Source organism: Lutra lutra, chromosome 7 (genome assembly GCF_902655055.1).
Source record: "Lutra lutra chromosome 7, mLutLut1.2, whole genome shotgun sequence".
Lineage (NCBI taxonomy): Eukaryota > Metazoa > Chordata > Mammalia > Carnivora > Mustelidae > Lutra > Lutra lutra.
In genome coordinates, this window is record NC_062284.1 from 47,677,147 (window position 1) to 47,699,556 (window position 22,410).

The 22,410-nt window shown below is 53.8% G+C and overlaps 1 protein-coding gene across 5 annotated transcripts in view; it reads left to right on the forward strand.

The window, feature by feature from the left end:
• SMAD3 (SMAD family member 3) overlaps positions 1–22,410 on the forward strand; it is a 118,098-nt gene that overhangs the window by 73,147 nt on the left and 22,541 nt on the right. For all 5 annotated transcript variants that reach the window (XM_047738476.1, XM_047738479.1, XM_047738480.1 and 2 more), the window contains 3 exons: positions 18,737–18,930; positions 19,098–19,229; positions 20,588–20,662. In XM_047738476.1, the coding sequence (XP_047594432.1) occupies positions 18,737–18,930; positions 19,098–19,229; positions 20,588–20,662 (401 nt within the window). The remainder of the gene's footprint in view (positions 1–18,736; positions 18,931–19,097; positions 19,230–20,587; positions 20,663–22,410) is intronic.

Genomic DNA, 22,410 nt, shown 5'->3' on the forward strand with positions numbered 1-22,410 from the left:
CTAGGCCAGCTTTGCAGGAAGGTTGAAGTCTCAGGATGCTGAGTGGGTTAAGCGTCTGCCTTCAGCTCAGGTCATGATCACAGGGTCCTGGGATTGAGCCGCAAGTTGGGCTCGTTGCTCAGTGAGGAGCCTGCTTCTCCCTCTGCCTGCTGCTTTTCCCTGCCTGTACTCTCTCTCTTTCTCTCAAATAAATAAATAAAATCTTAGGCGGGGGGGCGGGAAGAAATACTGAAGTCTTGCCTTCCACTGTCCTGTAAGGGCCGGACCTTGTCTTCTAGCTCTATAGAAGGGGAGAGCAGAGAGGCCTTCCTGCCCTCGGTTCCTTTGTGGTCGGGCATTTGTGATTTCTGCAGTTGCGTGGCTCCTGCCCAGAGCATCGCGTGTGTGAGAGTGTGGCCAGGACATCCGCCTCGGGATTCCCTCATCCTCACAAAGCCTCCGGCCCACGGTGAGGGCGGGAGGGCACCATGGCAGCTGTGTTCCTCCCACGCTTTGGGGATTTGGGCAGCCCCCAGCAGGTGTCTGAGCGGAACCGTGTTTTGTCGGGACGGGGCGGTTGTGGGGCGGGTAGTTGGAAGTGTGCTCTCTTCGTTGTTTCTTTCCGGAGAATTTTCACTGAGTGGCCGTCTGTGTGTGTGAAAAGCCGGTGAGCCTCTGACTAACAGTCACAGATTGTGAGAACAGTGACCCCACTTTACAGATGAGTGCTGAGGCTCAGAGAGGGACTACTTGGGTAGTCCCTAATAGCAGAACTGGGACTTGGGGGACCCAGACAACTGCCTAAGACCTTCATCTGTGAGGTAGGAGTTCCAGGAACACTTGGCAAATTTTGGGAGGCTTGGGAAGGAAGTTATTAATCTCTCAGCCTGTGTCGAAAGCTGCTCATACTAGTTTTAAAAAAGCCACATAAATTGTCCCCAGATGATGTTTCTAGAATGTTCTCATATCTTACAGTCTCCTGAGCTTGTCACTAATTTGTTCCAGGAAGAAGTTAAAAATTCAGGGGTGGGTGATCAGCCTTGTCTGGCAATATTTTCTGGCACACGAATGAAAGGTGATAGGTGACACCATAAATTTGTGTAGCATTTAGCACAGGAAAAACCTACCTGGAGCCTCACACACGAACCCTTTGACAGTCTTGCTGGATAGCCCCTTTCTCCCAGGAAACCAGCCTAGGCTCACCCAAGCTTCAAAAGGGAGCCAGAGTTGGAATCCACGTCCTATCTCCCAGTCTCCTCCCATTTCTGCCCGTCTCCTTTCAAGGCACGGAGGTGTGCCGGGACAACAACATGACACAGTGGGAAGACCCTGGGCTTTCATGTTTGGAATTGAGAGTTTAATTCTGCTCTCGCTTGCTGTGTGACCTTGTGGGATAATCTTAATCTCTCTGAATTTCTTTGTCTTTTGGGAAGTGAGATTAAAACATATATATATGTATATAAAGTGTGTAGCAAAAAACTTGCTTATAGAAAGCAGCTGGTTGATGTTGCTTTCATGAAGGTGAGGCAGGTGCAGGAAAAGCAAAATGAAATGAAATGAAAAACAAATGCCTGTAAAACAAAAATTAGGGCAGATTTGCACCAACTGTGGAGTGCTCTTTCTTGCACTCAGAAGCTTAAATGTTTTCTGGTTTGGTCCATTAGTCCTTGATCCTTTGCACATTTAAGAAAACGGAGGCACTCACCAGGTGCCTTGCACACGGTAGGTCCTTGTACATAGTAGGCCCTCAGCAAGCACAGACTGGCTGGTCAAGCCCCCTCCCTGTGGATGCTCAGAGCACCCGTGAGTGTGCCTCTGCATACCCTACACACACTCTTAAAACGGGACAAGATCCTGGCAGAGACTAGACTTGAAAGGTGCTGTTCAAGTCCACGGCAGGTGGTCAGTCTGTGGCGATGGGGCCTGGAGGCGAGAGATGGTACCGAGAGCTGGCAGTGCCTGGCCCCAGGGCTGAGTGGGAATCAGGGCAGACCCAGGGGCATGGGAGGCAGGGAGGAAGGGCAGGAGAGGACGTTTCCTTCAGCCATTTAGATGCAATCTGGATTCACGCTCAGTCATTGCGAGTGTATGTGTGTGTGTGTGTGTAGAACATTGACATTCGTGTAATGAATGCTCTGAGCCCAGCCCATTCTCCTTGCTGGGAGAGCCAGCAGCCACCTCTTCTCACGTTCGAGCTTTTTAAGGGGTGTGGGGATAAAGTGGGGTCAGTGTGTGGAGACCCAGCTTTATCCCCCTCCTTCTGCCTGACCCAGGGGACAGAGAACACCTGGTTCCCTCAAGAGCGTGCATTCAGGAACCTGATGCCCGAAGCAGCTCCCTGGTCACAGGCAGCCAGAGGGTGAGGGCACCATACTGCAGGGCAAGAAGAGAACTCCCAAGACTCCCCCCTCACACACACACACACACACACACACACACACACGCATACTCTAGGAGGCCCCGGGAGTGGCCCCAGGCTCTTGCCACCCCTACCTCCTCCCTCCTTCTTCCAAGGAGCCTGTTTGAGACATCCGTGATTCACTTCCTGTCTTCATTCAGCTCCTGCTTAATGTCCCCTGAATTGTTACCAAACAATGCAGGCCCCGTGGCAGGGGGCGTCAGGCCAAGGAAGGAGAGAGTGGGAGATGTTTCTAGAACCTGGGAGATGGGCCCTGGCTGACTTGAAATGCAGTCTGTGGGGGCCCTGGGGACCCCACAGCTGGGCTGTGGAGGGTGAGAACGGCGGGAATGCTGCCACTCTGCACAGAGCAGGCCCTGGCCTCCCTGCTCTGGATGGGCGCCCTGCCATTTGTTGTGGTATTAGCTGCTTTGTCAGCCCGCAGCTGTGATTTCCATTTGGGGTCCCAGAGAGTTTGGGATCATGGGTTCCTAAACTAGAAGAAAGACAGGGGCATTGGCTCAGACGCTGTCCCCTCCTGAGCCTAGGTGTCCTCATGTGTGGGGGAGGGCCGGGGAGGGGGCTGTGAAGGGGCTGAGCTCTAGAGCCCTCCCCACCCCCCACCCTCAGTTCCGGGGCCCTGTGTTTCCCGAGTCTGGGAGATAGCGCAAGAGGGCATCTGTGTGCACTCCTGCGACCAGCTCGCACTGCACCCAGGCCAGCCCCGACAGGAGCCCTTCTGCGGCCTGTCACACTCACCACGGCTCATCTTTCCCCTTTGAAGCCACCTTCTCTCTCAGGACGGTGTTTGATAGCCACTGGATTCCTTCATGTCCCATCACAGCCGTGGCTGCTGGGTTGGCTGATGCTGCCGTGACCTTGGGGGTTTTTTGTTTGTTTTGCTTCCCCTCGCCGAAAGAGTCAGCCTCCCCCTCTGCCCGGGGGTCCCCCTTCTGGTAGAGGAGGAAGGCATTTCGGTGGGCGTCCTCACTCTCGGTCACACATTTGCTGGGCTTTAGTTGGTGCCGCAGCTTTGTTCTGTCCAAGGCCCGTGTGCCTCAAGGCGGTGAAGGAATGGCAAGTTCAGGCACGGCCACCTTGAAGCCACAGGTCTGCAGGATGTCGGCGCTTGGAAAGCAGGGAGCCTCCAGGGGTCGGTGACCCCCATCGTGTTCTAGCTGGGGTGCCCCGACCGAGGGGCCCTCTTTTTCGGCAGCATTGCTGCAAACGCTCCACTCCCCACCACCGCCCACCCCGGGGGACTGCGTGCTCTCCCTTCTGGGATGTCTCAGGCTGGTAAAGTCTGCAGTCAAGAGATATTTGTGAAGGAAATGTATCACAAAGCCTTGTAACTCCTGCCGGCCCGCAGCCCGCCACAGATGACCTGGTGCTGTCTGGGGCGGCAGGTGGAGTGGGAGGAGCTTCCTCTCTCAGCGGCGGGTTAGCTTCTCGCTCTTTCCCATGGGCTGCTTCAGCATGAGTGGCACCCGCGGTCGTCATCCCTTGTCCTCCTTTGCTGTTCCACCTGTGCCTCTCGAGCCGCTGGTGGCCTAGAGAACGTGGCCGAGACTGGGTCTCGGGCTGTCACGTGGGGCTGTGGACCCCTGCGCCCAGAGGCTTGGCATCTTGATTGGGGTCACAAGGAGGGTGGGGTGCGGCCTGAGGTTCCTGTTGGCTTCCCGCATCTTCTGCTGGTCTGGAGGTGCCGACCGACCATTGCACTGACGACCTGCTTTGTGAGCAAAGGTAATATGCAAGTCTTGGGCTCCTTCCTTCCTGGCTGCAGGGAAAGCCGAGCTGGGTCTCCTCGCCCTCAGGGAGCTCCTGTCTTAGTTGGGAGGGGAAGCCAGAAACACCTGGAAGTTCCTTCATCTCACCAGGCCATTGGGGCAAAGTGCTGATGGGTTAGGGGAACATGGGATGGCAGTACCTGTGACTTTGAGGAAGGAGGTCAGAGAGAGGGCATTCTGCAGAAGGAGCCACAGAATGGGCTCTGTTTTGAGCTAGAGACAACATGAGGCCCTTCGGAGGGCTGAGGAGAGTCTCCGGACCCATATGTCACAGTGGCACGCCGCCGCCGCCGCCAGCTGCAGATTTCTGGCTCAGGGAGCAGGGGCCCCACGTTCATGTGCTGTGGCTGCATGTTCCACTTTTGCTGCTCGGCTCGGTTAAGCACTTTGAATTTCTGTCCCTGCAGATCAGGCCTCGAAACATTTGTCTATCTGCAGACAGCGGTGGGGGGAGGTCTGATGAGGATTAGGGAAGTGGGTTGCTTGCAAAAGTGGGTTGTTGCAAATCTTGGCTAGGACCGGGTGGGCCGAGTATGGCGGGAGTGGTAAGTGCCGGGGACCCACCCAGGGGAGGCTCTCCTGGAAGCCTGTGTTCCTACCTGGGCTGCAGTTTTCAGCCAAGGGCCATCTGGTACATTCCCAGCACTTGCCTGGCTTTCTGAAGTCCTCCCTGTTGACTGAGAATTCTTACCATCCTGCCCATAGGGGTTCTTGGCTGTCTTAGGTGAAATTGCCCCCAATGAACCAGAACCTTTTGTTAAGGTACAATAGGAAGTCTGTCCCCTTAGACAGAAAGGAATGCTAATTGGTGCTTAACTGTCCTCAAGATACCGGTGCCCAGAATAGAGGGACAGCCATCCTTTGTTCCCAGTTAGATGGAAACAGCTTCTGTAAGCCTGTAAACCGTGGTCCAGAGAGGAGGAGCCTGTTTGGGGAAGGTCAGGGACTGGGGGCCAGCAAATGCTGTGTTTTCTACATACAAAGGTAGCTATTTAATCTCAGGGTCCTTACACTTTTTCTAGAAATGGGATCATTCTTCCCCATCCCCCCTTACTTCCGGCTCCCCCACAGTGGCTGACCTGAAAGGTTTGAGGATTCTAAAGGCTTTGGGGCCTCTCTTAAAAACAGGGAAAGAGCTGTAAGTGTGGTTAAGACTGAAATGCGGGAATGTTCTTTTCCAACCCGTATTATATGGTGTTTTGTGAGGAATCGTAAATTTGGAGTTCGAGTGAGCGCTGCCTCAGTGGGAATGTCCCCACGTTGCCCCATTTACCCTTTGCATGTTCTCTAACATTTGTGGCATTGTTTTATCTCCCTGGCCGGTGACTCATAATTAAGGAAGTCAAAACTGTGCAATTAACACAAAACCTCCTTACTTGCCCTCTTCACCTCTGCACCCCACCCCCACCCCTTGCCCTAGACACGAACACCAGCCTGACATTTTCTATAAGTCTTTGGAAACTTTGATGTGTTTTGATAGGACAAGGCAGCCAGTTATCATCACCATCACCTGGTTCCACTTGTTTAACCCTTAGTGTCTGTGAGATCTTCTAAAAAAAAAAAAAAAAGAAGAAGAAGAAGAAGAAAAGAAAATGCCACTCATAAACGTGCAGTCTGCCCACAGGAAGTGATTCACGGTGCTCTATTCATGCAAACCTGATGGGGCAGGAGGTGGGAGGCTGGGAACTGGGTCTGGGAAAAGACAGCCTAGAGAGGACACTCAGACCTTAATGGTTTCTGCTTTGTGGAAGAAAGTGAAAAACAGAATGACTAAGAGTCCTGTAATAAGAATTGTTTGTTTAGTGAAGTGAGCTAATGTTGAAGTTCACTGGCAGATAAGACAAGAGAAATAGTAGTTGTCAGGGGAGAGAACCTTCTGGTACGCTGCCCTTTTTATTTTTTAGGGAGCAAAGATATTTCTCAGTCTTTTTTTTGTTTTTTTTTTTGCAAGAGTGTGTGGGAGGAAGAGGGTGGGGGTGAGGCAGCAGAGGGAGAAGCAGACTCCCTGCTGAGCAAGGAGCCCACCACAGGGCTCCCTATCAAGACCCTGAGATCACGACCTGAGCCGAAACCAGAGTCAGATGCTTCATTGACTGAACCATCGAGGCGCCCCGATCTTTCTAGTTTTAAAGCATTTATTCGGGGCAGGTCAAGATCTGTATTTCAGCCCCCTTCCCCGCCCCACCTGCTGCAGAGAAAAGAGCTCAAACCAAGATAATTCTCTAATAGTCCCTTTTTCTTTTCTGTTTGTCTTTCCAGCCAAGGTTAGACTTTTGAGGCTCGTAAAAACATTTCTTTCCCTAACTACTCATTTTTGTTTCCCCACCTGGAGCAGCACATTGTCAGAGCGGAGGAATCCTTTCTGTTCTGGCTGCTTCCGTCTTGTGGGTATAGCCTGGCATTATATTTTGTTTTCTCCTGAATTGAAAAAATACAAATCCATCCGTTTCCCAAAAGCAGTTTGGAAACCAAGCCTCTAAGTGTTGGTTACGGGCTGTAGGAGGCCTGAGGCCAGAAGCACCCAGTAGGATAAGAGGAGGTTTCTAAACACACCTGGATTTATGATTCCAGTTCAAGCTGCCTGTGTTTTATGAGGTGAGCTTTAGGGATGGGGGTTGTAATAAAACTTGGGCTCAAGTGTACTTTTTGCCTTGAGGCCATCAGAACAGCGCTGAGGGCTGTGAATTTCCTGAGTGAGCTCTTTAAAAATAAACGATCTTCGGGCTTAATTCTACTCTGAGTGAATGTTAACTGGCAGAGGGAAATGGCCTTCCAGAAAGTTCTGAGAGGCTTGGGAACTCTTCTTTCCCCTTCTTCCAGTAACCAGAGACCAACCCAGATCTCTGGCATCTTCCATGGCCTGAAGTTTCTATGATCCTGAGGATAATCAGGAAAAAGCAGCCCATCAGTCTGGTGCTTGGCAGGGGTGGGGGTGGGGGGCTTCAAACACTGAAGCTGTTAAATAGAAAGATTTCAAAAGCAAACTCCTCCTCCTCCTCCCCCTTGTCCTCTTCCTCCTCCTCGGCTGAGATTTAATGACTTTATTTGCACAGGGGGAAGGGAGGGGACAAGCACAGTTGTCTCACCAGAGCCCAAGGACAATCTGTTAATTCTAACACAATGAACACTGCATTTTGAGATCATAGGGAACGGGGTTTGGGGGTGTGATACCCAGATTCAAGGCCAGGCACTGTTTTTTACTGCTCTGGACAAGTCCCCCAGCATCACGTGCATCTTTTACCTGGAAAGTGAAAGTGAGGATACCAGCCACACAGGGCCCCTGTAGCCAGTGAGATAATGAGGAAGAAGTGCCAGGTAGACACCTGCTCTGAGGTAGAAGTTGCTTCTGTCCCTCATGCCTGACCTGGGCCAGAGGATTTCCTTAACCCACAGGTTCTCAGGGGACCCAGGGGAGTGAATTTGCCTGCAAGGGGACATTAGGCAATGTCTGGAGACACTTTTGGTGCTTAGATGATCATGATTAAGCTGAGCTTTCTCCACACACCAGCCTTCTGGGTTTTTCCCCCGCAGAAAGCATGCATTCTGTGTCCAACCCGGCCCCTGAGGAGGAAGGAAGAACCCGAGTTCCCCCATGATCTTCATGTGTTTCCCACCGGGTCCAGCCCCTTGCAGACGGCAGGACGAGGTGTTCCTGCCTTGAGGGTCTGCCCAGAAGGTTCTCTCAACCTCTGGGGCTCACTGTCAGGGCTCATCTGCCTGTGGTCCTCGTCCTGGACCTGAGCAGCCTACCCCGGCAGGCTAGCAGGGAGAGGGGGGACCCTACATATGGGGCGGAGACGTGAAGAGGAGGCTAGCTGCCACACTGGGGCAAGGCACAGGGGCCCAGCCCTGGGCTGGGCCTTTATGGGGCAGTCACCAAATTTGACAGCCTGAAGCAACAGATGTTGCCCATTTGCAGGTTCCGAAGGAAATTGAGTTGTCCTTGGTGGAAGTGGTGTGGAGGATTGTGAAATCCTGTGTTGAGCTCCTCCCAGGCCAGTCTAAAGTGGAATGTTCAAAAACGGGCTTCTACTTTCAGAACTTGCTGAGAACACATGAAACCGGGCAAGAACGTGTGGTCCGTGTGGCAGAGCTCATAGCGAAACCTCAGTTATCCAGAACCTACCCCAGCGTACACTTCGCCAAGCCAGCTTCCTCCTTGATGGCCCCAAATGACAAGGACAGGCTGATGTCAGAAATTTTTCTTTTCTTTAAACTCCACCCAAGACAACTTTGCACATGTCTGGGAACAGTGTATTCAGCAGACAGCTCGATTTTCTTAGTTTGTTGGTAGCTTTTTTACGTTTGTGTAATTTCAAGCCTTCGCAAGTTGCCATGGTAAGACAGAATCCTGTCTCCACTGGAGTCAGCCTTGGCTCAGTCCTGTGTTTGAATATGAGTCCTCCCGAAGAGGGAGACCTTCGGGCCCCTTCAGATGCAGTACAACAAAGAACATCTCACTGTGCTGGATTTCCCAGGGTGGGAAAGTAGAATTGTACACGTTACAGACTTTGTCAGTGCATTAGCTGGGAGCCTGGCTCCAGGGAAACCCTGCTTGGGGGAAGAGCCTCACTCTGTGTTCATTTGCTGGGTGGCCTGGAGATGCTCAGTCCACCATTGTGTGTCCTCAGCCACCAGAAGAAGGGATTGGACAAGATCACTCTCAAGTCCCAGCTGTGGGTAATTCTCTACAGTAGGTTTTCAGGTTTTTAGCTGACATGGGACACATTGTTCCCTGAATGTTGGGCCTCTGTGCTTTGTCCCCCACAGCCAGGAGACTCTGCATAAACCCCCCCCCCCCAATTCCCAGGCAGAAATTCTGCCCAGAACAAAGGATGCTTTGATTTCAGCTGTGTTTGTCAAAGGGAATGGATCCTGGGTAGACCCCCAAATCCACTGACCCTCTCAGTAGCAGGTTTTTCTGGGCTTTTTGCATTTGCTGCGCTCTCATAGCATTTCCAGGGCCGTCTGTGGCACAGAAGAGAGGAAAGTGCGTTCTGATGTTGGTGTGGTAAGGAGCAGCAGAGAGCAGGGCTCTCAGGCATTCTACTCTGGCCCAAAGGCCTGACAGAACCAGTGCTCAGGGCCTTGTGAAGTCTCCAGAATGTTTTCTGCCTTCTTGGATGGTCTGCTGAGTGAGCACCTAACCCAAAGCCGAAGTCACTCAAGCCTACAAACTTTTAGTTTGTACCAGGAAAACAAAACAGAAAGAAAACCCACATAGATGGCAAAGCTCAAGAAAAGTGTAAAGATTTTATTGCATGTGAGTGGTCTCGTAGTTCGTGGCTGGCTGGATTGTCGTCAAAGGGAGTAAGGGGAGGCCTCATCCCACTAGTGTGGGAAGGGAATGCAGCGCACGGTCAGAGCACATGGACCCGACCTGTCAGTCATAGCATTTGTGTTCAGGGAAGTGTGGGTGTGGGTTTGTGGTATTAACTGGTAACCCCAAGATGGGAAATAACCCCTTCTTCCTACACTAAGATATAGCAGATATTTTGGCAGGGAGGAATGTAAAGGTAGAGAAGAGATTGAGATGCTGTGGATACCAGAGGTTTGGGTTTGAGGTTAATGGGCTAGTTGAACCACTTCAAAAAAAGAGCAGTAGTTGAGAAATTGTGGTAAGTTCCCATTTAATTCAAATGGGCTCTGAAAGCCTAGAGAAGGTTGTCCTCCACAAATAAAAATGAAGACCTTCTGAGATGGTTACGTCTTCTCTCTGTGTCCTCTTCAAGGTCAGGAAAAAGCCATGATGCCCCATTTAGAGTTACAGAAAAGTGTCACATTGTCTGACTTCACTTTGTATTAACCCCGGGGCCTTAGCAAAGTTGGGAAACCTTGTCAGCGCTCTATTTCTCCATCAGGATGTGATGATAAGGATACTTGCAGGTGTAGCTGGAAGACCACTGGTGGCATATCAGTTGGCTAGCGTTGAGTAACAAACACTCCAGAAGCTTAGGTCAAAACAGCCATCTTGGTGCTGACGCTGGCTTCTGTGGCTCACCTGGGCTTGGCGCCTTGTGCAGGTTTGGCTCAGTCTGCTCCCCCCGTGTGAGAGCCTGGGCCCAGGTGGCGGGCAGCAGCTTCCCCGGGGGAAGCTCTTCTCGAAGCAAGGTAGAAGAAGACAAACAGAAGCGCACAATGGCTCTTGACCTTTTTGCTCTTGTTCCCTGGGCCAAAGCTAGTCCATAGCCGAGCGCAAAGTCAAGGGCCTAGGAAGTTCACTATACCCATGGGAGGAGGAGCAGTGGAGCCATCTAGTTAAGGGCATGGACATAGAGAAGGTGGCTAACTCATTCTGAGACCAGCACGGTGCCTGGCATACAGTAGTAGCAATGATAACTTCTATCACTGGTATTACTGTTGTGACTCAAGAGGCAGGTCCAAAAAAGAAAGCTTATCTCTGGAAGAAGCTGGAAAGGTTAGTATCACGTGTGTTAAACAAAATCGATTTTGACTGAACTAGGATAGTGTTAACAAATCTACTTTTTGTTCACTTGTTCGGCTGCTGCCTGGCCTGTGGGAGGTATGCGGTCAGTATTTGCTGGTTGGTAAGAGGCCCGTTTCCCTGAGAGGCATGCAAGCGTAGAACAGCAGAAAAAGCCCCATTGACCCTCCCTCTCCTGAACTTCTCAGCGCTGCCCTGAGTTTGAATCCCGGGTCCGTCCTGCGCAGGTACAGGACTTGGACAAGCCCCTTCAGTTCCGAGCTAGGTGGAGGGTGGGCGACCCGGGGTGTTGCCATATTTTGTATTCTCATATAATAGCAGTGTACCTGGCTCACAGCTCGTGCAGAATCGATCTTGGCGTGTTTCTGGAACTTATGTGCTGTGCTCCCAGTCTTTTGTGGGACCCCTATGTCCAAATCCTCCCGTACTTTGTGGGGGCTCCCAGGTGGCTGTGCATTGCAGATCACTGGTGACAGAGGCTGTGAATGGCCCGTGGCAGGCAGTGGGCCCAGTCCCACCCTGTCCCCCAGGAGCACTCTGGCAGACTCTGCCTTGCCATCAGCTCTGGGCTCTGGCATGTCCACATCCTTGGCTCTGGCTCCCACCACCATTTTGGGACACTTCATGGGTCCCACTTGGAGCCAATGGGAGGAAACCTAATTTCCTGCCACAGGAAATGGTTCGGCTGGTGAAGAATATATTTAAGGATTAAAACCTCTGTCAGGGGAGCTGGAGAGGGTTGCTGGAGAAAGACTTGAAGGTCTCTCATTAGGAAGCCACTGGGTGTGGGAAGAGATCTCTGTCACAAACGGGGAGGAGGCCCAGAGGCCCAGAGGCCGGCTCCTGGGATATTGCTCTCAGCCTCAGCCACTGGTTTGGGGCTACAAGGAAGGCTGGGTCAGGGGGCAGAGTGGGTCGTAAATAGGCCCTCTTTTGCAACAGAGCATGTTCATGGTGTAAGATCAGCTTGGAATTAAGACCTATTTATTGGATTTACCTAACATGGGACCGGTGCCCCGTGAGCTCGGGAGGGCGTATACGGGACACATCCGCTAAATCAGATCCAGCCTCTGAAACGCCTGATTCACTGTTCTGACTGTGGCAAGCATCAGGGAGGATTTCGAGTGGGATGGAGGGAATGGGATGGAGAATTAACACCGCCAGGGCTGGTTCTGGGCAGCCCAGACTCTGAACCAAGAAGAGTAGCAGCCAATGCCTGAGAAGAAGTGAATGGCCCTGAAGCAGGGGCATGGACCAGATGACTTCTGGAAAATCCTGCCAAGCCAGGCCGGTGGTCACGTGCTCGTGAGCTGGAGAGTCTGACCATCTCCCCGCCATCGGGGCGCAGCCTGGCAGCCAAGAGGGTTTTTAGCGGCAGCCTGGTACAGACTGTCTGATCCCAGGCGAGGAGCCTGACGTCTCAGACATCATACCAGTGTACCGTCCTCACAAGCCTGGCCTGAGCTGCACTGTCCCCCCACCGCGGTCTCCCCACCCCCTGCACAGCACTGTGGGGGTGCTGCTCTGAGCAGAGGAGCACAGAAGACTTGTAGACATCAGCAGCACCGGGCTAAACAAAGCCATGGTCCGGATGTCCAAGCCGGGGAGGGGGCTGGGGTTTCTGAGCGCCCTCCTATGCACGTCGCCAGACACTGTCCCGGCGATCGAAGTTAACAAGAGCCGAAAACAATAGTGAAGGTAGGACACCTTGATTGTGTCCAACTCTCTCCCAAAGGCATTCTGCACCGAGGATCCATGGATCTTTCTGGCAATCGAATGAAGGGGTTTACATTTCTGGTGGTAAAAAATTAAGACCAAGACCTGAAGCAATTTGATAACGTTTATATGGTCCTCGAGCACAGTCAGTTTTTGAATCCAGGTTTATCCAAGTCCAAAGCCCCAAAGCTCTTGCCTTTTCTTTCTTTCTCTCTTTCTTTCTTTCTTTTTTTTTTTTTTTGAATAATTGTGTCACTGACGTACAACAAACTGCATGTATTTAAAGTGAACAACTTGAGAAATGTTGCCATCTGTCTCCACCTGTGAAGCCGCCTGTGCTGTAAAAAGAGTCCACATAACCTTTAGCCCCTCATCTGCCCCTACTCCCGTCCCTTTGCCCTACCCCCAGGCCACGGCTGATCTGCTTTCTGTCACTCTGGAGAAGCTGGCATGTTTCCTTTAAGTTACTCCGTCATGGGGCAGAAACCAAGTCCTGGCTGGCTTTCGCTCTGCATAACTGTTTTTAGATTTGTCTGTGTTGCATGTATCGATCGTTTTTACGGCTGAGGAGCGTTCCTAGGTGTGGATGGATCCCGGTCTGCTTGTCCGTTCACCTGCTGAGAAACACGGGGTGACTTCCAGTTTGGGGCTCTTCCTGGTAACGTGGCTGGGAACGTTCGCACACAAGTCTCCTAACGGACAGATGCTTTCACTTCTCCTGGGGGAGGAAGCACTTAGTGGGATGGGGGGATCGTGTGGGAAGTTGATGGTTTGAACTTTTGAGGAATGATTTTAAACTTCCAAACTGTTTTTCCAAAGTAGTTACACCGTGATCTATGCCCACCAGCAACGTCTGCAACACAAGGCGCTCCCTGCCCTCACCAGCCTGTGGCCCGGCCCTTAATTGTAGCCGTTCGGACAATTACGAAGGGTTGTCTCATCGTGGTTTCAATTTGCACTTCCCTAATGACTAGTGGTGTCAAGCATCATTTCATGTGCCTCATTTACCATCTTTATATCTTTTTGTGGCATGTCTGTTCAATTCCTCTGTTTTTGTTTTTGTAGTCAGGTTGTTTGTTTTCTTAATACTGAGTCTTTGGGGTTCTTGATCTATTCCAGAAGTAGGTCCTTTGTCAGATGGAGGCTTTGCAGATATTTTCTCCCAACTTGTGGCTTTTTATTCTCTTAACGATGTTGTTCAAAGACCAGGAGCTTACATTTCGATGACAGTCCGATTGGTGAGCTTTATTTTTTTTAGCAGAATATGCTTTGGACGTGGTGGTGTGTGAGCCACATGGGCCTGGCCCAAGGCCACCAAGATTCCTTCTTGTGGTTGTAGTTTCAGGCTCTGTATTAGGACCCATCTCCATTAATTTTTGTGTAGAGTGCAAGGCGTAGGTTGAAGGTCATTTGTCTTGCATACGGATATCCAGTTGTCCTGGCACTGTTTGTTGAACAGACAATCCTGTCTCTACTACATGGTCTTTGTCGTTTATTGAACATCAGCTGTCCATTTACACGTGACTATTCCTGGGCTCTGTTAGGCTCCATTGATGTGTTTCTCAGTGGTTTGCCATTATCACACTGCCTTGGTTACTGGGCTTTCCTTGATTTCTAAAAACTGGTAAATCATGTATACAATGGAAAAACTCAGGTCTTTCCAGAATTTTAAACTTATTTTTATTATTTATGTATTATTATTATTTCCAAGAGGGCTTTTTTTGTTTTGTTTTTTTTTTTTTTTTTTTTTTTTTTTTTTGGTTTGGTTTTGAGCAGTGGGGGGGGCGTATGGAGAGGGACGGGCAGAGGGAGAGAAAGAATCCCATCAGACTCCACACCCAGCACAGAACCCAACACCGGGCTCGATCCCACAGCCCATGAGATCATGACCTGAGCCAAAATCAGGAGCTGCATGCTTAACCAACTGAGCCACCCAGGCGCCCCTCTAAGTGTTTTTTATAATAGTTTGTAAATGTTCTGGTTTTAGGATTATAATATCTTGTCTCCCTGAGAGTAGTTTTTGTTTCATTTTGTTTGAAAGGTTCTCTGCTCCCTGCGTTGTCTGAGACTTCCTTTTTCTCCCCCACTTACTTTGGTCCCTGTGCTTCTTGTTGGAGGCTTTCTTTAAATGGTTGAGGCTTCTGGCTGTGCGTTCGTATTTACGAGTAAAGCAGTAAAAAGCAGATTGAATGCTCCGTGTTTGACGTTGGCAGGTGAGCCCCCCTGTAGGGTGAGCTGGCAGGAACAGGGCCATTTTGTTGGGGGTTCCCCAAATGTCAGTACTGTGTGTCTTGCGGGCTGGGCTGTTTAATGTCTCCAACAGGTGGGGTGGGGGGGGACGTGCCTGCCTGTCACCATCCTGGGTACCGCGTGAGCAAGAGACGGTCGACAACATCCTGTTTCCAGCCCTCGCCTGACCCTGGCTGTGCCGTCGTGGTCCCATCTGGAGCCCTGCTCTCCAGTTCATTTTCTGCAGAGAGCAGACCTGTTTCTCACTAGTTGGGGGGCTCAGGGAGGCGAGCTGACCTGCCTGTCTCTTCCATAGACTTTCAGGCTATCCTCCTGTTTTGGGGCCTCATCTTGAGAAGTGCATGGTGCCCCCAATTCCCAAGTCTTTCCCAGGTTCTGAGAAGCAAATGGAATCCCTTTTGTTGGGTTCCTCTGAGAGGTGCCTTGGTTTCCGCTCACTCCACTCCGAAGTCGGTTCCCACTTGGCCGGCTCTGAGTGAGATTGCGCGCTTCTCCTACTGGCTGTCTTGGGCAGGACAGAGGTAGACAGATTGTTTCAGTTTGTTGTAGGTGATGGAAGTACATTTCTTCCCCTCCCTACCCCCTTCATCCGTTCCTCACCCCTCCCCTTCTCTCTTCCTTCCCTCCACTACCTTCTTCTACCCACTCCCACACCCCTCCCCTTTACTGTCTCTCCTCCTTTCTCCCCCGTCTTTCCTCTCCCTGGAGCCTTCTATGCGATAATCCTTTGGGAAGACAGCCGAGCACTTTATCTTTGAGAGGAAACAGCCATGAAATGCAGAAAGGAAGAGATGAGGGACGAGCAGACTGAGGTTCTCGACCTACAAGTGCAGTGCACCTGTCCTCCTTTGCCACCTCGATGCCCCTTCCTGTCCCTCAGCGGCAGAAACCTGTAGCGACCCCATCACAGCCCACCTTACATGCAGACATTGGCCCCGTCAACCTGTATTGTGTCAGAGCTGCACATCTGCGTGGCCATCACATGTGTGCCCTCTCCGTGCCCTTTTCCCCCTCACAGGTCCCCGAGCAGGTGTGAGTTCTCGGGTCCAGTCCTATCTCTGGGGGGTGAGCTGCCAGCCGAGAGTGTCCTGGTTCTGGGGGTTTCTGATGTCAGGGCTGTGTGTGAGGGTCTGTCCTCCTCAGGAGCGCCCAGAGCATCCTGTCCCCTCCCCCTTCTCTTCCTAAAGGCTCTGGCCCAGATACAGAGTTGCCAGGAGCTTCAGCTCATGCTCTCTTTCTGGGGCCGTCTGCCCCATGGAAACCGAGACCCTTCTCTTGTGTTACCCCCCACCGCCCCTGCTCTTGCCCTGTGTTATTGTTAGCTTTAAAACAAGAGTGCCATCCCCTTCAATCAACTAGGTGGGGGCTGAGGGGCCCTCTCCATAGCCCCAGCCCTCCCTCACTGCCCACCTGAGCCTTTCTCCAGGGTCGCCCCTGGAAGAGGCCGCTTGGTGTTCAGCTGGCTCTTAGCTTGGACTTTTTCAAACACCGAGTGACCGTGGCCGCTGTCCTCATCTGCAGGCACTCAGTGGCTTTGCAGGAGAACAGGAGCAGCTGAGTAATACTGTCTCCACTTATCCCTTCCCACCCTCCCTTCCTCTCCTCCACAGTCTGGTCACTCACCCCATTGCCCCAGGGCTGCTGTCCCGTGGAGAGAGACTGCTAGTGCTTCTAGTGGACACTGAGCTGTGGGGGGTGTGGGGGCGGGGGATTTGGATTTTCCAGACGAAGTAGCTGAGAGTCCCAGAGACCTCATGACTTGCCCAGGGTCTCCCAGCTGGGAGAGGAGAGCCTCTTGTTGACCCCAGGCCGCATGACTCCATATCCTATAGTCTTCCTTCTCTGCCTCAGGGGGTGGGGGCGGTGGCGGGGAGGGTGGGGTGGTGGGAGGTGAGTCCCAGGCTGTCCTCTCTCGCTCTGCCTGGTAATTACTGTTTTTTGGCTGAAGGGGTTCCTTGGTTCAAGCCCCACAGGAGGGAGGTAATTATATCCTTGGAGATGCTCTTCGTCAGCAGCTACTTGTCAATCCCTGTAACTAAGTCTTGCTCTGACCTTTGTCCCTTCCCCATTCCCAGGCCAGGGGCTTAGGGAGTTTGACTGGATTCCTGTTTCTTTCCCCTCGATGGGTGCTTCTGGTTGCATCTGGCTCGTCCCTCCCTCACGGCTTGCCCTTGGGTTCTGTTTAGCCAGGCAAATGGGTGCCTTCAGTCCTGGGTGGGGGCCGAGGGCAGGGAGAGCTTGTGAACTCTTCTCCACTGGCCCCACCCAGCTATTAAGGAAAGTTGCACCCACTGAGCGGTGGGATCCTAGCCTGGGCCTTCTTGTAGGGAAAGTCGTCCCGCCATGTACCTCTTTATTCACATGTACCGCCAAGTCACTGTCCACTCCCATGGTCCCCGGTCTTGTCCGGGCTGCCAAGTCTCACGGGGCCAGTCTCGTGCACACACATGTGTGCTGAAAACATCTCAGCTGAAACATCTCAGGGACTTCCTTGGCTTTTAGGAAGAAGGTAGAACCTTTTATCACGGCTCCCAAGGCCCTGCAAGGTCAGCCTTGCTCGCTCCCCTACCTCATCTTACACCCAGTTCTCTCCCTCTCTCCTCCCCAGTCACTCTGGCCTTTCTGTTCTCCCTCCTTACCATAATTTCCACCATCACAGGGCCTTTGCACATGACCTTCCCCTTACATGGAATGCCCTTCTCCCATGCACCTTTGCCTGGTTAGTTTTCCTTGTCCTTTGGACTTTCAGGCCAACCATCCCCACCCCAGAGGCACCCTGTCCAGCCCTTTAGTAAAACAAGGTCCCCGGGGTCATGTGCTCCCTGCACTTTGCCTTCAGAATCCTTGCACGGTTGGTGATTGTAGCTGCGTAGAATGATTTTATTAATATTTGTCTTGTCCATTGGACTGGAGGCTCATGGGATCAGGGACCACTCTGTGGTCTGTTTGACTATGACATCTCTTCCCATCCCACTGTGTCCCCTGTGCCACACGTAGTAGGAGCTCATAAAAGGTCTGTTAAAGAAAGGACTGTGTGAACAGGATCTCCTCACCTGTAGGACACTGGGCGTCATCTTCAGAAGCCTCCCATGTCCCTGCCTTACTCTTGGCAGGGATTGAAATTGCACCTGCCACTCCCCGGCTCCCAGCAGGCAGGCCCGGCGCCCCCGCTCTGCCTTTCTTCTCCTGCACTTCACTGGGGGGTTTGTGAAGAGGAAGGATCTGACTTAGTAGGTTGGGGAAGCCTCTGAGAGTCTTCCTTTTAACCCACTTCCGTGGCCCTGTGCTGCTGGTCAGGGCCCACGCTTTGGCCTGGCCTGAGAGGTGGGGGCGTCGGGTCACCACAGGAGACATTGTTTGCACAGGGAAAGGCCCCTTGGCTGTGGTGTTTGGTCCAGCCAGGTGGGGGACAGTTGCAGAACTCAGCCTGGTGTAGAGCTGGAGACTCCCTTTCTCCTCAGCTCCAGCTGGAGGCTTCAGGCCTTGGCTCTGAACTAGGAGCACTCTGTGGACAGTGATACCCGGGTGACACCCTCAACCAGAATGGGGTTCCTGAGAGGTTGCCGCTGTAGGCTCTTACCATTTGAAATTCCCTTCCATTGCCCTCTTTCCTTCCCAGCTCTTCACAAATAGCAGCTAGAAGGGAGAGGGGTTTCCCCGTTTTTTTCTGATGTGGGGGGAGGGGCTGCATGTTGGGAGGGGTTAGATGCAGCCTGTGCTTCGTCACTTCCACATCCCTGTAGTCCTCACACATGCACATACCTCAAGAACTCCCATTTTCTTGCTCAGGCCTGAGCCCCTCTGCACACCTCAGCCCGGCCCATGGACCTGCTCAGAGCACGAGTCAAGTGCCATTCCCTTCATATGGGGGGGTGAGGGCTGGAGAACTCACCCCAGGGCTTGGTGAGGTCAAGGTCCACCCTGCCAGCCCAGGGAGGCCCTTGGCCTTCCTTAGTGGGCCTCTGTGTTCCTCTCCTGGGACCCCTGCCAGCCCTAACAGGATTCTCTGGTCCTGAGGCCTGTGCAGCTCAAAGAAATGGGGCAGGGGGGCTTCCTGAGGCTGGGCCAGCTAGCTCCCAGGAGCAGCAGTGCGGGCCGATGTCAGGGAGCACGTCAGCCCAATCCACTCCGCTGTTCCTCTTCGCCCCATCTGCACAGGTCCCTGGATGGCCGCCTGCAGGTGTCCCATCGGAAGGGGCTCCCCCATGTCATCTACTGCCGCCTGTGGCGATGGCCCGACCTGCACAGCCACCACGAGCTGCGGGCCATGGAGCTGTGTGAGTTTGCCTTCAACATGAAGAAGGATGAGGTCTGCGTGAATCCCTACCACTATCAGAGGGTAGAGACCCCAGGTAGGCGCCCCCCCCCCCACTCCGGGGTTCTGCAGCTATCTGCCAGGTGTCTCCTTCCCCTTCCTGGGGAGGGGGTGGGTCCAACCGTGCCTGTGGGCCAGCGACACTAGGAGGGCTTTGGTGCCAGCCCAGCCTTGACACTGACCCACCTCTGCTCTTCTGGACAGTTCTACCTCCTGTGCTGGTCCCACGCCACACAGAGATCCCGGCCGAGTTCCCCCCGCTGGACGACTACAGCCATTCCATCCCCGAGAACACGAACTTCCCTGCGGGCATCGAGCCCCAGAGCAATATTCCAGGTAGGCGCCGGGGTGTGTAGGCCACCAGGGGCCCTGCCTCCCATTCCCCCAACTACCCCCCGCGGCTCTCCTGGCCCCCTTGGCCCCGCCCCCCCTGCACACAGCGCTGGCCCAAGGGCCCCTGACTCAGAACTGCACACCCATTGGGAGAGGACCCGTGGCCTTGGCTCCCCGCTCACTAATGATGCTTTTCTTGGCACGGAGGAGCGGCGGCGTGACCCTTCCGCCCGGGCTCGGTGCAGTCATTTATTTTGGAAGCGGAAATAGCAACGTTGTGTTTCTCTCACCGCCCTCGCGGCCGAGGCTGGAGTTTGGGCAGGATCCCCTGACGGTCTGGGGGCCTGCAGAGCCGTGGGGGAACCGAGGGCCGGGCGGCCAGTGCGGAGATCCGGGGCCCTAAGTAAGTAAGCTTGGTGGGGGGACTACAGCCTGGGCGGGAGCTGCTGCCCACTGGAGTCCCGCTGGAGTTTTTACTGTGAGCGGGGAGAAAGTGGGCTCAGCTGTCAGAGTGCAAATGTTTTTAGAAGCCCCTCATTTACATGCAAATAAGGTGTGAATCACCAGCCCTGGGGCGTCCAGGAAAACTGCTTGTCGGTTCTTGGGCTGGTCTCAGTGGCAGGAATCCTACTGCCTGCTTTTCCGAGAGCTAGAGCGCTCTGGTTGGAGGGAGCCTCTCACTCTGAGTGAGTTAGCGCAGTGCTGAGGTTGACCACAGGCCTGTTCGTTGGGGCAGAGCGTTCCAAGAGACCCCTTTACAGACCCAGCCTTTCCAGGTCCTTCACAGGTGGCTCTGGTCCCTGGCGGTAGGTCACTGTGTTCACTGAGCAAACCTTAGAGAGCTCAGTCACCGTCCAGGGTCAGAGAACTAGATCATGGTCATTGCTGTCAGTGAACTTGCAGCCACCCAGGGAGGCCAGGACGGCCCCTAGAGGGACGACAAAGACCAAGGTGTCCCTGCAGGAGTAGACAGCAGAGCCAAAGGGCACCATGAGATGGTTGTCCTTGGGAGGACAGAGATGGGCAAGATTGAGGCAAATCCACAGCCTCCTTGGAGGGGTGGGCTTACACCTGACCTTCCAGGATGGGGAGCACTTAGTCTGGCAGAGGCTCTCGGAACAAGCATGTCAGTCTAGGGAGTCAGGGCTGCGTGAACAGAGGTGGTCCCCATCCAGATGAGGAGCCAGGGGTCGACGGGTATGATGATCACAGGATCCAGGAGACAGTGACCTTGCCCCGGGGCTGAGTTCCTGCAGCACCTGCCTTGGGCAGAGTAGCGTGACTGTGTGATGTGTGTAGCAGGGTTCTCCAAGCCAAACACTGGAGGCCGTTTAATGAACCGCCTTCCTTCTGATTCCCAGAAACCCCACCCCCTGGCTACCTGAGTGAAGATGGAGAGACCAGTGACCACCAGATGAACCACAGCATGGATGCAGGTCAGTCTTAATCCTGTCTGAGTGCCTGTCTCTCCTCCATCCCTCTATCCCTCCAGCCCTCTCTCAGGCATTTACAGAGCAACCTCTGTGTGCGGGGTGCTGGGGATAGAGGAATGAGCCTGAGCTGCTCCCAGCCTGAGAGGGAGACAGCGGGCAATGATCTGCCTTGTGCCCCTAGGGCGTGGGGCACAAGTAGGGAGGCCCTGGGGGCGGAGCAGTGCCTCACAGTGTAGGTCTCTCTCTCTCTCTTTTTTAAAGATTTTATTTATTTATTTGACAGAGATCACAGGTAGGCAGAGAGGCAGGCTGAGAGGGGGAAGCAGAGAGCCCGATGCGGGGCTTGATCCCAGGACCCTGAGATCATGCCTGAGCTCAAGGCAGAGGCTTAACCCACTGAGCCACCCAGGCGCCCCAGTGTAGGTGTCTCTTGAGTTGAGTCTTAGAACTGGGCAAGTGTTGGCCAAGTCGTCGGGGCAGTCAAAGGGTATGCCAGGCAGAGTCCTGGGGCACGTGGGCAGGACAGCCTCGTGCCTTCCTGGGACAAGGAGAGCTCAGTGTGGCTGGAGAGTGGGGAGAGGCGGGAGGACAGTCATTCGGGGTTTGGGAGTGGGCAGGAGTCCCCTTGGGCTGTAGGCAGAGTCCCCCACCCCCACCCCCGCCCTGCCGTGAGGTGTTGCTGGTAGTCCGCTGGCAGGGGTGGGTTCCATCACCCAAGATCGGGAGAGCCCGCGCAGAGGCAGGGTCTTTGCTGGAGGATCTGCGTGTAGTGACCAAACGTGATTGAGGTGTTCCTGTCAAAAGGGACCCAGCCCCCCTGTCTCCAGATGTCCTGCGTCATTTGTTACGGGACCAAATTGGCTCCCGGAACCGAAGCCCACCTGCCAGCCACATAGACTGTGCTCTCGCTGGGTGTGTGGTGGGGTGAGGAGGAGCCCGAGCCGAGCGGATGTCCGTCCCGACAAGAGCGGGCATGCCCGGGCCACACAGAGCCATGGTGGGAGACAGAGCCAGCCGCCCTCGCATGCGGCCCAGGGGAGGGTGTGCGATTCCAAGAAGCAGGAAGGAGACGTGCCCATTCGCCGTGAACCTAGTTGCCGGCTACCTAGCCTGGGCATCGTGGCACGTGGTGGGTGGCACACACCCTTCGAGTGGCGGGCGGCGCGGCCCGGCTGGAATGCGCCAAAGGCCACCTGTACTTGGTGCAGAGCGGCCGCTGCAAGCTCGCGGCTGAGGTGCTGGCGGGGGGGGGGGGGGCATTGGCTGAGCAGCGGCTCCTCGCTCCTTTCTCTCCCCTCCTTGCTCTTCTTCCTGTGCGGTTGTCAAAACCAGCCGAAGAAGGGGGTCCGGGCACCGAATGAGCAGCCTGCCCCTTTCCCCCTCAGCTCTCGTTTCTCGGCCCCTCCCTGCCCTCCTTTCTGCCCGGTTGTCTGTCCGCTCCTCTTTCCTCCTCTCCCCACAATCAGGGTACCCGCGGGGCCCTGTTGGGGGCGCCCATCGTCTGTCAGAGGTGGACATTGGGCTTCAGGGACCCCCCCCGCCCATGGGTGGGGTCTCTGGCTTATCCTCTGTTCTCCACTTGACATCCACGTGGAAACCAGTCAAGTTGGTATCTTGGCAGCCGAGTTGTGATAGTGTATTAGTTGGGGCCTGAGGACCACCTTTTCCAGCCCTGTGGCCCCCAGGACACGCACACGGGCCCCTCCAGGCCAGGCCTTCCCCAGGCCGCCTTGATTTGGGCTGCCACGAAA